The 12,002-nt window shown below is 36.8% G+C and overlaps 1 protein-coding gene across 14 annotated transcripts in view; it reads right to left on the reverse strand.

Moving 5' to 3' along the window:
- GULP1 (GULP PTB domain containing engulfment adaptor 1) overlaps positions 1–12,002 on the reverse strand; it is a 166,256-nt gene that overhangs the window by 96,252 nt on the left and 58,002 nt on the right. For 11 of the 14 annotated variants that reach the window (XM_085227613.1, XM_085227616.1, XM_085227617.1 and 8 more), the window contains one exon: positions 1,048–1,138. The exons of 1 other annotated variant lie outside the window; for it this stretch is intronic. In XM_085227613.1, coding sequence (XP_085083739.1) covers positions 1,048–1,075 — 28 coding nt within the window. In that variant the 5' untranslated portion in view covers positions 1,076–1,138. Of the gene's footprint in view, positions 1–1,047; positions 1,139–4,229; positions 4,435–12,002 lie in introns of those variants that run through there. 2 more of the 14 variants (XM_085227609.1, XM_085227610.1) reach the window with 2 other exon arrangements.

Below are 12,002 nucleotides of genomic sequence, written 5' to 3' on the forward strand. Positions count from 1 at the left end.
TTCTTCTGAGGTATCAAATGATCTTTAATTGGTTTCTGTAGCCTTTGTGGATGATGTTTATCTCCTCTGTGATCAAACTACATCTTCTGGTGCTCTGATTTGCTTATCTCAGTTAGTCTCATTGTAGCAAATCATGTACTAGACAGGAAAGGATGCAGAGATGTTATCTCTTCATGCTGCTTTAATGCATGACAGATTCTTTTTCTTTCCAGCTTTGATAATGATACAAAAGCAGGAATTCTTGCTACATAAAATTTTTTGCACTGAATTCAGTAGAGTTCACTTGATTACTGAAGCAGAGGCTCAGGCTTAGTGTGTCACACTTAAGAATCTTTAGAAGAAAACATGAAAACAAAAAGAAAGTAGCGTGACTGATTTCCTACATTTTAAACAAATGAAAAAAAAAAAGCAAAAATGTTGACAGAAAAAAAGATAAAAACTGCACTTGTTTTGCTTCATCTAAAAGTATGCTTAAACCTAAATAGACCATGAAAAGAGAACAAGCAAGCCAGAAGCACAACTCTGAATATTCAGTGGTTTGTTATACTTTTGGAAAGGGTACATTTCAGATTGCTGCAAATTCAAAATAGCTTCTTAGAGCTAAGAGATGTTCTGCAGCATGAGATACTCTGAGAATATTAAAGGATGGCTTTTTAAAATAGCTTATCCAAGAACCCAGGGAACATATAATGTAAAGGCAGAAGTCACTGTCAAGTCTTTCGAAGTTCTAAAACTCTCTAACACATCCTCTGGTGAGCACAGGAAAAAAGCCACAGAAGTATACATGTATATTTGTATATATAAAGGCATGCACATCTCAGTAAATAAAGTAGTATTAAATTCAACCTAAGCCTTAGAATCCAAAAAGTTTTTTTCTAACTATCAAGAACACTTTACTCTGTACATCACAGAAGGTTGCTCATCTCTACTTCATTGATCAGACATAATTATTCCTAAGTACTTTTTTGTATAAATCTTAATATTTTTAAGAATTTATGCAGGGTATTTATGCCTCCCTCTCTATGGAACAAAAATGAAATGGCTTACCTTTCTTCCTACTAAAAGCACGGTTCATGTTGAAAGTGTATCTACTCAACTGTGTTTCTGGGTTTGGTAGGTTTTCCTCCTACACTTGAACCTGCAGAACAATACACACAAGAACACAGAAGAGTCCATTACTGTATTTGAAGTTAGTGCATTATCTTCGTATGAAATACAACACAAATGATTTTATTTACACTGAATGATCCAGAAAGTAAAAAAGGGAGGCATGCTTTGCGGAAAAAGAAGTTACTGTACTGAGATTTATTTTTTTAATGCCCTGTGGCATTCCATACAGAACGACACTTCAAAGCTCAGTATGAAGCTCACACTAAAATCTAAGAAACAGAGCAGGGGGTCTTATATATAACCTAAGACAACTACTACGTACAAATAGGTTGGAAAGAAAGCTTTAAAATGAATATCAAATACAAGATTCCATAAAAGCCTTCAGTCCATACTTGCTTTGCCTTGTTTTGTGTCATTTCAGCTTTCAGATTATTTCAAGCTATGCTTTCATCTTCGTGTGGTCTTGACATTGAAAAAAAAAAAAAAAACACCAAAAACACAACCCCACAAATCAGAATGAAGAACAATCTCTTCTTCACTCAGGGATTCAAGGCAAAAAAAATTGCCTTCTATCAGTGCACCTATCTCCTTGCTTCTCTTAACTCAGATTGTGTCCCTACATGGATGTTGAACAGATCAAGTCTGGTAAAGTGCAAATATCAGTCACACAATTACATGTGTTTATAACTTAACTGAATTTGAAGTAAATTTTGTATTTCCTTCATATAAATCCTTGGATTCTTAGCCTAATTTTAGATTCACCACCTATTACCAGAATCTTTTTTCTTTAAAAATAGTTTTCCGTATTAAATAAAAAAACCACCTTAAAAAAGCATTCTTCAAACAATCCAATTCTGTAACATTCATTTGTTTTTCAACTTTGCTTAAAGACATTATCATTCATTCTGTTCAGATCACCAAGTCTAAAGGTGCACCTCTGTCCTTCTCTCACAGCAACCAAGTCAAAAGAGAAAAAAAATGAAATAAAGCATTGATATCAATTATCTCTGAAATTAGGTAAAATGGCAGTATATCCAGGGCCATCAATACCATTGGAAAGTTAAGCTACTCAACGCAGCTCAAAGACTTGCAGCACTTGCCCTGTTCAAGAGATACCCCAGGCTCAAGGACAAGAACAGTTTTGGGTTTAAAGCCAGAATTATGATTTGTCTCATAGTCCTGTCAGTTTTCTTGAATAGCAATAGAGGAACCGCTTGAGTTCTCTTCCATGATTAGGGGATCATCGTAACTTAGTTTTCCCACCAACCCTTACTTCCCTCCCCCCCATTTCTATCCTCTGAGCAGACATCTACATCTGCACATGGTCAGATGCTGGCTGTGTTTCAAGAGAACACCATTAAAGCATTTTGTTTAAAACACAGGGTAACTATGAAAACTATTAATCTTTATATCTGATATAAACATCCGTTTAACTACTACAAGTCTGCGTGTCTATACCAGTCAATGTGCTAAAATGCAATAAAGTTCTTATTTCTTGCTTCACAATGAAAATATGTGGGAGATGTAATGGATTCGCTTTACAAGAAGATATACATTAGTATTAGAACAATCCACATCAATAAAATCCATAATCCTGTGATTCTGTGATAACGGACAATCTTGTTTTTGTCAAAAACACTCCCCATTTCAATTTCAACAAAACATCAGGAGAACAAGCTCGCTTTGTCCATGACTCCTACTCCACTGGGAATAGTTGATTTCCCCTGGCTATGCTGCTAATGACTGAAGGAAACACGATTAGCTACAAGTCGCTGTTTTTCAAATTCCCTCCAGCTGTAACATGAACAACTCCTCCAACCTCTCAAAGACAGAAGAAACAGATGGTTACATGCCCCATAAAATTTTGGTCATCCCCATCTAAATAAAAAGTCCTCGGTTGCCTATGGGGCAAGGAGGTGTCATTAGGCTGTTGTAAGCGACATTGGAAAGTTTCGATTAGGGGACACCAACAGACAATATTGTTGAGTTAACACAAGCTGTTCTTTGATCATGAATATTTAAGATATTTTCTGATAAAATATAATGCTGTTTCTCAGAATGCTCAATACAGAAAGCTGCTGAATGAAATAGATTTGCAAAGCACTCTGCTAAAAGCTTATAATGAAACAAAAGTCAAAATCCCATGACGGTGCAGGGGTCCCTCTGCAACAGGTGAGTCCTTCCTGTGAGCTCATTTGTTTAATATAGGGTAAAGCAGCTGTAGCAATCAGAAGCACTGGGGAATAGTCACGTGGACAAAAATATTTAATTACTCATCATGAAGGAAGACACACCTATGTAAAGAATGTTCCTCCGCCTTTCTACTCGGAGTTTGCTTCAGCCAGACACCAAACTGTACTTGGAAAAACAAACTTAGGTACAATTTCACTAAGTGATTAGCAGACAAAATACAAAACGGTATTAACCTGGGCTATTTTGTGTTGCTTCAGTTATTTATTTGGGGGCAGAAAGAAAGAGAGATAGAAGGAAAAGAGAGAAAGAAGGCAGCTTAAAAAGTAATTTAATTGAGCTGACAATAATACAAATTTAAATGACAGCCAAATTATGAGTATTGGCTTTGTCAGGTTGAATGCCTTTCATGTGGAATGGGAAGCTGAGAATGTAAGCTGCCATAGCAAACTGCAACCGTAACAGCAGAAAGCAAGTACCTTCATCCCCCTTCCCCTTTGCGTTCACTGGCATTAAGGCCTTACTTTTCACAGTGAGGAGCAAAAACAAAACGGCCAGGGTTGTGGGTGACTGAGGTGTTTGCAGGTATTTGGTCTGATGGGCACAAGGCTAATGAGGATTGAAGCTCAAGCTGTCACCTCAGTAATTGAATTTGATCATTAATGCTAATGGTGGTTGCTGTCTGTGCTTATGCAACCAAGGAGGCAGAAGAAAGTGAAGCAGTAACGTCCTTCTAGAGCCAGATAGAAGCAACTGCAACCTGTCCTGCTGCTGCAATGGCACGGAGGCCACCCCACAGACATCTGTGTGCCTGACGTCTCCTTCCGAAATGTTCCGTTTTAATCTGTTTTCTAAATTTAGATCCATCTCAGACAAGCCATGAGGGAGCACTTAGTAAAGGGATGAAACAAGCCACCAATGTTACTTGCCTTGCTTTTCTTACTTCCTCTTTGTCGCTGGACATGACTCAGGATTTATTTGGATTTCCCCACACTGCAACCTCCACCCTCAAATGGCACAGGCTGTAATGATCACCCGGGCTGAACCAGTTTATTCTATTCCTCTTTTTCATTGGACAAATAATTCTTCCCTGAAAATCTCCCTAGGACACCTCAACTTGCATCCGACAATCTGCTTTAAAAAAAAAATTAAAAAAAAAAGTCAAACATGCCCTCCTCCCTTTCAAATACAAATATCCCACAGTGAGCCAAATTAAGATGGGAACATTGAAGTTTTAGACTGTTTTCCTTATCAGATCCCAATCTTTTGAGCATATTGGGTAACATGTCTCAGAAAATGAAACACAATGTGCCTTAAATCCTGTTTTCCAAAGAGCAGCACCACACAGGAATGTGTGATTCATTGACTTGTAATGAAACATAGGGTTATAAAGTTACTGCTGAAGGAAAGATTAGAAGCTTTGGAACATAACAACTATAAAACTGTTTTGGTAAGATCACAACACCATTAAAATATTATTCTAATATGTGAAGACAATGGCAGAAAATAATAATAGTAGACTACATGATGTGATATACAAAACCAAGTTAACTCCATATCATGATATATTCCCTTTTCTTTTATACAACAAATTAAAGAGTAACTAGCCCCAAACCCTTTCACCTCTGAAACTCGAGTCTAAGGATAAAATATATAGATGTGTCAGAGAACAAAATTCAGTGTAGTCCTTACAGCCACTCTTAAATGCTTCCTCAGCAAGCAGTTCCATTTAATGCTATTAAATTATTTCCATCCTTTGAATTTATAAGCAATAATAGTGTTCTATCCAGACCTGCCATCTTGGCTTTTTATCCCTCCATTTCTTAACAATATGCTACCCCTTTAAATAGGAAAATTTTGTCAAAAAGAAAGTGAGTAACAAGTGACAAGTAGATAACAAGGAGATACCTAGTAACAAAAACAACTTCTTAGGCAGCCTTAGAACTAAGTACTGTTTTAAAGTAGTGAAAAAAATAAAACTAAAAAAAATAGGTTACATTGTGCTTTATGAGGGAATTGCATTACTTATGGATCAAATCAGAGTTGACACTGTATTAGTGGAAGTAGTTTTAAAGCCAGCAACGTTCCCTTCTTCCCAAACTTCTTCAATTTGGCATGAAAAATTGATACTCTTATTTTGTTCCCTATAATAACACAGTCATGGCAGACCTTAAGGAGAGCTTCCTTTTCCCTTAAATCCAGGAGATCCAGTGTCCAGAGTAACATGGTAATGCATTTCAGTCATGTTAACCTAGTTTTTTCTCTACTGTACAAGAACTCACAGATGTCAGATGTTTAGAGCCAAAACAGCTTTCCACATGTTCACTCAGAAGGAACTCGGTCATTGCCATCTGCATCCGAAAGACAGACAGATGGCAAACATCTCGCCTGCTTGCACCCCGGGGAGTCAGTGTTACCCATCAGCCATTTGATCATTTATACTGATCTGAACAAGATCGTTGCCTTTCCCATCACTTTCAGGCATGAAAACTTCAGACTTGAACTTTTTTAGAAGCCATGGAGTGCATTCACTGGTGGGTTCCACCAGTAACAGAACATACCAAAGCTCTTAACACAGTTCTGGTGGAAGGGATAGTGGATTGTCCAGCTGTTGTTCTCTGTGATTTTTTTTTTTTTTTTTAATTATTATTCTTTGCTTGGTTTTGACTTGAGCATGAGTAAGGCTCCAAAACTTTAACAAGTCATTATTGATTGGACAAAACAGTTTTAAAAAAACCTGTCCTGACACTAAAAATGGTTACTCCTACATTAGCATTATCCTTGCAAGAACTGATTGCTGCATACATGGCCTACATTTGTTTTGCTGCTGACAGATGTAGCACAATCACTTCACTGTATTTCCTTTGCAGGAAAAAAAAAAAGCAATCTTCAAGTTTCCAAACAATAGCTTTTTCTTTCTTTAGTTTTCTACATATGTTCTCCAAATGAATAACACAGCACTTCTAATAGCGTAATTTAGTTTTGCTTGCAAAAGCTCAAAACTTCAGTAAATCTTTCCAGAGGCAAATGCAGTTTAACCCATTTTACTATCCTGCCCAGCTTGAAAAGAACAAGACATACTATTGTGAACACATGCTCTACAGATCCCACAGGACCACTCAACACACTTCCTGAAACGTGCAAATGAAGTTTAAAAGCACGTTACTGAAGTTCACCAGATGATGAAAAGGATGTGAAAAACACAGATGTCTGTTTCGACAGAGGTAATCAGAAAATTTCTAGGCAAATATCAAGGAACAGACAGCAAAAGAATGGTGAGGATAAATATGCCTGCAACTCGTCAAGCACCTGTGTGATTCTTGCAGCTATACAGGCTTCACAATGTACACCAGACGTTCTCTCTTTTCAATCCTTTCACTGGAAGCTCAAGAGACTTGCCACAATTCATTAGCTAAGTGAAACAACAAATAACTTTCCATTCCCCAGTAACTCTGCACAAGGATGCTATAAAATGGTTTTGTAACACTTGAAATTCACAGATGTGTTTTTTTTGTTTTGTTTTGTTTGTTAAAGCATACAAAGTCAATATTATAATAATGGATAATTCTCTTAAGGAAATGATAAGTATATCCTGAAAGCAGTTTTAACTATGTCAAAAAAAAAAAAGTGGGGGTGGGGGCACTACATTATTTAAACCTAAATATACCTATAGGGCCTCAAGTCAAACTTTTTATACCTTCATTCATCTGGAGACACATTTCACCTCTCCCTCCAAGGAAAAGAAAAAATACAGGAATTTTAGGCATACAGACAGCTTTGTAGAATACTTTCTTATATTTTACAGTGCAGTTCCTAAGGTGTGCATTTGCAATAAGTGCCATGAGTCAGGTTGAGAAACAAAAACCACTGCCTTGCAAGCTACTAATGATTCATTTTCTCATTACCAATTTATTAATATATTCATATACTTTTGAACTTATAAAATGCAGAATTGTGTTTTAAAACAGCTATGGCATTACCTTCACATACATGTAAGACTGGTGATATTGAACACCGATCCCCTGCTACTCAAGTCACTATATTTCTCATTAATGTTAATACATTCACAATCATTGATTTAATTGTTTAGCCTCAAGGACAACATTAAGTTGTGTTCATACAGACAAATAGAGGTTTAAGTGATTGTGACAGTTTTCAAAAGTGAGAAACATTTGGCAACGTCCATTCCGTCACTCCAAACAAATGAACCTCTTAGTGAGTACCTCACAAAGTAGATTATATTGTTTTTTTTAAGCTTAATCATATTAGATTTGTTTTGCTTACGTATTTTTTTTTTATTTTTTTTAATCCTTTCTGAGTATAGTCTGAGGAGTCTCAACATTTTGACAAGAATATGATATGAAAATGTGATATGCAGAGATATTAAATTCATATAGAAGCATGGAAACCAAAATGATATTTATTAGTAAATTAATCTCATTATCTCTTATAAAGATGGTATGTGTTTAAGTAGTTTAGTGTAACGTACATTAAAGAGAAACATTGAGGTTTTGCTCAATTGTTACAGTTACTATGAGTTTTATTTTGAGATCTTTTTTCAAGTGATCCATCCCAGAATAATTTAACAGAAGTGATAAGAACCACAGCAATATATACACCCACATAATAGACTTCCCAAGCTAGCAAGGCTTAAATATCTTTTGCTTTCTTGACTAGAAACCTTCTGTATGTTTAAACACGCTTGGGACGAAGAAAAATGTCTATGTTTTAAAAATCTTGACAGATTTGCAAATTTATACTCAAACACACACTGCACTTAACGCAGAGAATGGCACTGACTTCTTGGGACCAAGATGACACAATGTTCACTCCTACTCCAATTACCTCCCATCTTATCGAGACATACCGAAAATCTAATTCACAGTTCTGATACAGCTTTAGATTTGCATTAAAAAACTTTCAACTGGACATCTTCAATATGTAGATATGTCCATCACAAAGCATATGAGACTCGAGCCATAACCTGTACACCATTTTGTGTAACTAATGATACGAAGGTTGCTATAGCCATAAATGTATACCTTCTACAGGAAGGGCACCATTCTGCGCTGAATCCTCACAATCACGGGGAAGAAACAAGTACAGGTAATTCTCTCAAGTACACTGAGAAAATTTGAAACCACTAACAGCAGATACAGTGACTGATCCCATAACTCAACTGTGGAATGCAAAAGGCAAGCTGGGGAGAAGTGGGGGGAAGTACCAATATCTGACATGTTTTCACACAAAGAAAATTCTAGGTTTCATAAAAATTAAGGAATACCTCAGCAGAGCAGTGCATGTACTGGACTAGAAACAGAACCTTACCAGAACATTTTCTATTGAATGGCTCAAATGCTCACCCCCAAATATTTGTTTTGCCCTCCTTGCCATTCAGATATGAGCTATCAACTCGTCTCAGGCTTTGGGTACAGTGACTGGAAGAGCAAACGCTGAGGCAAAACCACGAGATAGGCACAGCATGCCATCTCTTTAAGAAATGTATACAATCACACAATCACAGATGATCCCTAGTTGGAAGGAGACTCACAAGAATCATCTAGTTCAACTCCTGGCTCCACATAGGACCACCCAAAATTGAAACCCCCTGTCTTACGAGCTTTGTCCAACTGCTTCTTGAACTCTGGCAGCATGGGGCTGTGAGCACTGCCCTGAAGAGCCTGTTGCAGTGCCTGACCACCCTTTGGTGAAGAACCTTTCCTAACACAACACCTCAGTTCTCCTGACACAGCTCCAAACCATTCTCTCATGGTCCTATCACTGTCACCAGAAAGCAGAGCTCAGTGCTCCATGTGAAGAGCTGTAGAAAGCCATGTGGCTCCCTCTCAGCCTCCTCTGCTACAACCAATAAAGGGACCTCAGCTGCTCCTCATATACTTTGCTCTCTAGGACCTTCACCATCTTTTTTGCCCTACTTAAGCTTTGCAGCCACATTTTCTAGAATTCAGCACATGGATTCAAGCTCAATTTTCGTATGCATTTGTGAAGGTGAAGAGTGCCCACATAAAGAACAAAACGTGAGCATACCTGATATCCTCGATAAGATCCTTGCAGCAAGCAACAAGAAAATCATACCATAGACATCACATCTTTATTTATAAACAAGAGACAATAAACTACAGCATAACCCCCAGAGGACAACATGCGTCCCTACAGCATTGAAGCACTATAGAAAGCACTGCTAAAGCGAACTAAAACTAGGCATCAGCTAGGGAAATAATAAAAACAGGACCACCAACATAAAATTGCACTCTATAGCCAATTGTTTCATCAATATGCATGCTATTCTCTCGTCCCTGCAACAACATACATATTCATTTCCAATAAAATGAATTATTCATAGCTGTTCAGACTACTTACAGTCACTCCCAGGACAATACCATATAAAATACTGGTATTTGCTAATGAAAAATAATTTAATGTTTCAGATGCATATCTGAACAACTTCATGATAACTCGTATACTGCATTTCTGAAACAATTTAATTTCACTATACTATTCAAGAATCAACCTCACAAGAGAAAGAATTGAGGGTATCTATATTAATGTATTTTACAGAAGTCCATTTCAATAGCAACAACAAGGAGTACTGAAAGAACAAGCTGTGACATCGTGAACAAGCAAACTGAGCACAATGATGACTGAAAACTGGAGCAACTTATAAGAATTTCTAGAGTAGGGAATAGTCATTACAGGACAGTGCTTAAAAAAAAATCAGCTCAGAGACACAGCACATCTTCAGCTAAACTCTTCCACAGTGTATTCTGATTTAACGGAAAACTTACATAGGAAGACTGAAGCAAAGCTCATCCTTTGGGAACTGAATATATAAATACAAGCACCTACATAGTTGTAAGCATGAAGTGGCTCACTGATGGCATGCAGACAGAAAAGACTTAGTGAATTCTTATCAACGTCTTTGCCATTAAAGATGAAAAACTTACAGTAGCTATTGTAGGACAAACACGACTATGTCCTTTCTTAGAAAACCCTACTCGTCAAAGAAAATAAACATTCTTCAACACCATTGATGCAAGTAACGAAAACACAAATTTCATAGTGTGAAGAAAAAAAACATTAGTGCTGTTGAGGAACAGAGATGAAAAATGAAATGAACGATTAACAATTACCTTGAAAATTAAAAGCCCAAAGCATTATTACAGAGAGAGAAAAACAACAATTACAGATGCGCCTTGGAAATGGAAAGGAACCGAAGAGGAAATATTGTCAGATGGGTGTAATGGGCAGCATTAAGTATGGTGGTATATTTATAGACAGAAGTATCTGCAAAAAATCTGCAAAACCTCTGTGCTCCTTGTTTCTCATTTCATTTATAACACGCATGCTAGCTGCACTCCAGATTCTTAAAGCCCAAGGACTAGCAAGAAGCCCCATGTTTTAAAACTGCTATAACCAGGAACAGCAAGACTGCGCCTACTCAGCAAAGCATTGTGACTACAGAAGCGAAATCAATATCTCCTTCTAGAGAAGATAGAATTTAGAAAGATATTATCACTTCCAGACTAAGATTTCTTCTCAAGCAGAGAAACATTAGCACTGAAGCCTTTAGCATCCTACTGAAGTCTGCACAATTTTGCAAGTAGTCACTTGACAAACGTCTGGCATCAAGCCACTGGGAAACGAGATGTGTTTTGTGGTCTTTTCATTTGCAATACATACACAGAATCAAATACTTACTTAGTACCAGCAGAAAAAATGCAATTAGAAAGCAACTTAAAAATTAAACAAATGAACTAACTACTACATTTCCTTCACATTATCTGGAGTGTTACACAAGACACCTCAATGCCTTCTGATCCCTGGGAAAATATAAACAAGTGCAAACTAAAAAGCCAAATTATTATTTTAAGATAAAGTAATGAGAAAGTTAATATAATAAAGGAACACAGTTTCTTGTTAATAACAGCGAAGCTGCTTCGCCCTATTTATGGCATTTTTAAACAAATGATGTAGAGGTTTCCACTGGCATTAACCACATAAGTCTTCCTATGGAATTATCATTATTCCATCTTGTAGATAGTTCAATTAAGACAGAAACAATATATAGCCTCCCAGAGTCATCTAAACAATTAAGAGAGATGCAGTGAACCAATGTCTTCTAACTCCCTCATTCCTATTTAATAATTTATATACATAAAAATACTGTCTACTAGTTATTCATCTTACTCAGATGGGAATTTCTTCTCTATGTGTATTTACGCCAAGTTAACACCATGCTGCTTTAGTTCATGTTACTGTACAAGTTCATTAGCCACCACCGTATCTGGAACTCTGCTCAGCTACCTGATTAAATCTCTCTTATGAGGAAATAATCCTCTATTTATCTAAAGTATTTACATTTACCATATTATTTCCTCAAGCTGTTTATTGCTATCTGCATTCAATAAAGCAAAACTTAGTATTAGTCATTTTTTTGCTGCTATTTTATGACAATAAGAGAATATCTTGACTTAAAATACTTTGCCACTATATTATCTAAAGCATTACAGTCTTAGGACCTCGCAGGATTGGTCTAACTGCCTGGTACCAATACAGGTATCCAGCGCTATTCAGTTTCCTATCAAAAGTATGGTAGTTGCTTCTCAGGGTTTACCTTTTTTCTTGTTAAAGCAAAAGTGAACAAATGCACCAAAATAAGTTACCTGTGCTCCTTCCCTGTT

The sequence above is a fragment of the Meleagris gallopavo genome, chromosome 7, assembly GCF_905368555.1.
Source record: "Meleagris gallopavo chromosome 7, MGAL_WU_HG_1.1, whole genome shotgun sequence".
Lineage (NCBI taxonomy): Eukaryota > Metazoa > Chordata > Aves > Galliformes > Phasianidae > Meleagris > Meleagris gallopavo.